We start from the raw sequence: 4,799 nt of genomic DNA, 5'->3' as shown, positions 1-4,799 counted from the left end.
CTGCTATTTAATCTTCTTTATATTGGCTCCCAATAAATTTCAGGATTTGTTTCAAAATTCTTGTTTTAACACACAGAACACTAAATGATCACGTCCTAGATTATTTATCTCAACTTACAAAATATATGCTGCTCGTTGTCTCCGTTCATGGACTCATGATGTGTTAGTTGTTCCCTGTACACGACTAAAGACTAAGTGTGACAGAGCCTTTCAGTCTGTGGCACCAAGGCTGTGGAACAGTCTGCCTCCACAACTACGTTTAGTCCACTCTGTGGATTCTTTAAAAAAGATGTTCAAATGTTTCTGTTTTACAGGCTTTCTAATGACAAACATTTTATTGAATTATTATTTATTTATTTTAAAACTACCTGTTTATTTTACTGTCTTATTGAATCTTATATACAGATGCTGATAAACACATGTTTGTATTTGGACCCTGTTACTGATCAGGACCTGCTGTGTGTTTCCTGTCCACAGGTCTACAAAGAGTCGCACTTCCTGCTGTGGTTCAGATGTTCAGCGTGTTGCTTTGTTTCTCACATGTTGGCTCCACGGTCTCTGCTGCTGTGGGCTGATGTCATGCAGCAATACAGCTGCTGAACATCTGGCCTTGTTTTGCTCCATCAGCAGATATTTGACTTTTAGATCACATGATATTTGCATGCAGCCTTCAAACACGTTTGGAGAATTCATTATTTCTTTGAGAGATTTTTAGTAAATAACAGAAAAAAGAAAGTAAGAGAAAAGCAAAACTTTAATTCTATAAAAGAGTAAAAATTCCACACACATGTAACTCACCACTGTGTGAACATCACAGGGGAGAAATCGTTTCTCTGAGTCAGAGATGAGTGTCAGTAACACAAAAGTCAAACTCAGTGTCATGCAGTGACTTTTACACAACCAGATCAGATGAACCAACTCACACTAAAACATGCATTTTGCTGCACTCTTTACACTTATTTCTTTTCTTTCTGCTCTTTTATATATTTTGTAAAACCACAAAAAATATTTTATATCAGCAGCAATTTTCCTCAAACTGCTGCATCACAGCTTTCATGCTCTGACCTGCATGTGAAATGAGATAAAAGCTCTTTATTAGTAACTTTTACAACTTCTGGCAGGTTAATGTCTGAACTTTGGAGTGAAACACACCCTTAGTTATAGGAAATAACACGACTGATTCTTCTGAGACTCTCACTTATCGTTGGACCAAACCAGCAGCTTCCTCTGAGTGAGTCCAGCTACAGGAGAGAAAAGTGGAAAACTCCAACACTGCTGCTTCAAGCTGCTGACGCTCCACACACTGAATGTGAGTTTGTGCAAAAACACGACTCAAAGGAAGTTTCAGTGAAGGTAGTAGAGGAGGGAGGGGAGCCAGGACTGACTGTACTTCCTGTCTGCTGTTTTCAGCTTCACTCACAGACTCAATGGCTTCCAGATCAGAGGAGGATCTCTGCTGTCCGGTCTGTCGGGAGGTCTTCAGAGATCCTGTTCTTCTGTCATGTAGCCACAGCTTCTGTAAAGACTGTTTGAAGAGATGGTGGAGAGAGAGACCAACACACGAGTGTCCAGTTTGTAAGAGAAGATCTTCCAAGAATGAACCACTTTCAAATCTGGCTTTAAAGAACCTGTGTGAGTCGTTCTTACAGGAGAGAGATCAGAGAGCTTCAGAGGCTCTCTGCAGTCTGCACTCTGAGAAACTCAAACTCTTCTGTCTGGACCATCAGCAGCCAGTGTGTCACATCTGCTGTGTCTCAGAAAAACACACCAATCACAGATTCAGACCCATCGATGAAGCTGCACAACAACACAAGAAGGAACTTCAGGAAACTCTGGAGCCCTTAAAGAAGAAGTTAAAGGTTTGTGAAGAAGTTCAAGTGAAGTTTGATCAAACAGCAGAACACATTAAGGTCCAGGCCCGACACACAGAGAGGCAGATTAAGGAGCAGTTTAAGAAGCTTCACCAGTTTCTAGCAGAGGAAGAGGAGGCCAGGCTGGCTGCACTGAGGGAGGAAGAGGAGCAGAAGAGTGGGATGATGAAGGAGAAGATGGAGGCTCTGAGCAGAGAGATAGCAGCTCTTTCAGACACAGTCAGAGCCACAGAGGAGGAGCTGAGAGCTGAAGATGTCTCATTCCTGCACAACTACAAGGCTGCAGTGGAAAGAGTCCAGCGTTGCCCCCTGCTGGATGATCCACAGCTGCCCTCAGGAGCTCTGATAGACCAGGCCAAACACCTGGGCAACCTGACCTTCAACATCTGGAACAACATGAAGGACATGGTCTCCTACACTCCTCTCATCCTGGACCCAAACACTGCTCATCCAAACCTCATCCTGTCTGAAGATCTGACCAGTGTGAGAGGAGGAGGAGAGAGGCAGCAGCTTCCTGATAATCCAGAGAGGTTTGATTATTTCTGGTCTGTCCTGGGCTCTGAGGGCTTTAACTCAGGGACTCACAGCTGGGATGTTGATGTTGGAGACAGTACATTGTGGGCACTGGGTGTATTAGCAGAGTCTGTGCAGAGGAAGGGAGACAAACAGTCTGGATTTTGGGGAATAGGATTCTATGAAGGTAAATACTCAGCAGGTTCTCAATCAGCAGAAACTGCTCTCTCAGTAGAGAAGAGGTTCCAGAGGATCAGAGTGAATCTGGACTGGAACAGAGGAAAGCTGTCGTTCTTTGATCCTGATACTAACACACACATAAACACCTTCACACACACTTTCACTCACAGGATGTTTCCATATATTGAAACTTTTGGTAAAGTGAAGGTGTGTCCGTTGAAGTTGTCAGTTGAGCAGATGGTTTGAGGATAATTATACACTGCTCAAAAAAGGGGAAACACACAAAAAAAGACATCTTAGATCAGAAACAATTCGATACACATATTCTCATTAAATACTTTGTTGTTCTGTCCATATGTTGCCCTTGGGCTCCTTTTTGAAAAACATAATGTCTCTTTTTATTGCTATTCTGATAATATTCAAATTACCTCGACTTTACTGGGGATGTTTCATCTTCTCTACATCGTCTGTTTGACTGTTTGAGGGATGTCAAAGACTTATCATGCATCTCTCTGGCTCTAAATGAAATGAAGATGGAAATTATTGTTTTTGATAGAAATATGCCTCTGGGACAACTACCTGGTACACTTGGGCCTGTTGCTATTCACCTCACTGATGCTGAATGCGGAATCTTGGATTTTTTTATCGATAGTTGGAATCAATAAACTGGATAAACAGGTGTCCACGGTGGTAAAAACCAGCTTCCATCAACTATGCCAAATTTCTAAGGCTAAACCTAAACCCTTAATGCAAAGATCTAGAGAAACTTCATCACAAGACTAGATTATAGAGACTTTCTTTACTTGGGCCTCCAATCTTCCCTCCTTCAGCGATTGCAGTTGGTCCGAAATGCCGCAGCTCGTCTCTTAACCAGAACTAGAAGGTTTCCAAGGATTCCATCACCCCTGTTCTAGTCAACTTACATTGGCTTCCTATCAAATATGGAAACAACGTAAAAATCTTGTTGTTTACTTATAAAATCATAAATAATATGTCACCTGATTACTTTGTGGATCTCCTCTTTCTGTGGGAGAGAGAGCATCAGGTCAACTGCTTTTAGTGCAACCTAGGTCTCAGCTGAAGACCAGACAATGCCATTGCCACTGCCACACCCAACATTAAGGAATAGTTTTCGTCTTGACACTGGCGCATCAGATTCTATTCAATCTTTTAAATAATGTCTATAAAACGCACTCCAACACTACATATGAGCGGGTGGAGGGAGGTTTGGAGTCTTCTCACACCCCCGTTCTCTGCGGCCTGTTGGAGCGGGGGGGCTAGAAGGAGGAGGAGTTGGCCATCCGACTGGGGTCTGGTGTGTGGGGCCTCCCTGCCGCTGCGGAGTCGGGGCGGTCTGCTTCTCCCCACCTCAGGGAAAAGGGTAACACCACCTGGGTCTGGGTGCAGTTTCCCCCTCCAGGGGCAAGGGTGCCTAGACCCAGTTCTTAGTGTACGCTTGGGGAGTGTGATTGTGTGTACAGCGTCTCTTTATGTCTGTCTCCATGTTGGTTGAGTGTGGAGTAATTGCATTTGAGAGCATGAGGGTGGGAATGGATGTTTGTATCTGTGTGTGCCTGTATGTCTGTGTCTATATGTCAGGTTGGGTATCAGACGCCACCTCTCTGGGGACATCTCAGGCCCTCCAAGGTTTGGAGGCCCATCTCCCCCCACCACTTCCCCTGCCAGTGGCAGACGCCCTCAGACATCGGTGCGTTGGTGGTTCTTTGTGTCCGGAGATGCTGACCGTCTTCTACCGCTGCTCCATTGAAAGTGTGCTGACATATTGCATCGGTGTGTGGTTCTCCAGCTGCACCACAGCACACAGGAAGGCACTCCAGAGAGTCATCAATATGGCCCAAAAAATCATTGGACATCCTCTTCCCTCCCTGAAGGACCTGTACAGCACTCGCTGTCTGAAGAGGGCACGCAGCATCCTACGGGACTGTACACACCCAGGACACCGGGTGTTTAAGCTGCTGCCGTCTGGCAGGAGGTTCAGGCTGCTGAAGTCCCGAACAAATAGACTCAAGGAAAGCTTTTACAACAGGGCAATAGCCCTAGTCAATGCAAATAGCTGACCTGACTGGCTACCTACCTGGACTTACCGTTAACAACGGTAAAAACAGTAATAATAATAATAATAATAATAATAATAATCTTAATATTTATATTTATAACAAGGTGCAATAATAATTAGTGTGCAATAATAACAGTGTGCAATGCAAATACACTTAT

The 4,799-nt window shown here is 44.1% G+C and overlaps 1 protein-coding gene across 1 annotated transcript; it reads left to right on the top strand.

Annotated features, from left to right (window-relative positions):
- The first annotated feature begins 1,213 nt into the window (after positions 1–1,213).
- Positions 1,214–2,810, top strand: LOC109199817 (nuclear factor 7, ovary-like). Its single transcript, XM_019355148.2, has 2 exons — positions 1,214–1,309; positions 1,411–2,810. Exon 2 carries the CDS (start codon positions 1,428–1,430, stop codon positions 2,808–2,810), a length of 1,383 nt encoding a protein of 460 aa, XP_019210693.1. The 5' UTR covers positions 1,214–1,309; positions 1,411–1,427.
- The last annotated feature ends 1,989 nt before the right edge of the window (positions 2,811–4,799 follow it).

This window comes from Oreochromis niloticus, unplaced genomic scaffold (assembly GCF_001858045.2).
Source record: "Oreochromis niloticus isolate F11D_XX unplaced genomic scaffold, O_niloticus_UMD_NMBU tig00000457_pilon, whole genome shotgun sequence".
In the NCBI taxonomy this organism is placed as follows: Eukaryota; Metazoa; Chordata; class Actinopteri; order Cichliformes; family Cichlidae; genus Oreochromis; species Oreochromis niloticus.
Note: the sequence above shows the minus strand (reverse complement) of the source record. Positions and strands in the feature narration are given on the sequence as shown.

Bases quoted from the DNA above. Each gene is read 5' to 3' on its own strand.
- LOC109199817 (XM_019355148.2), top strand. From the start codon at position 1,428: ATGGCTTCCAGATCAGAGGAGGATCTCTGCTGTCCGGTCTGTCGGGAG.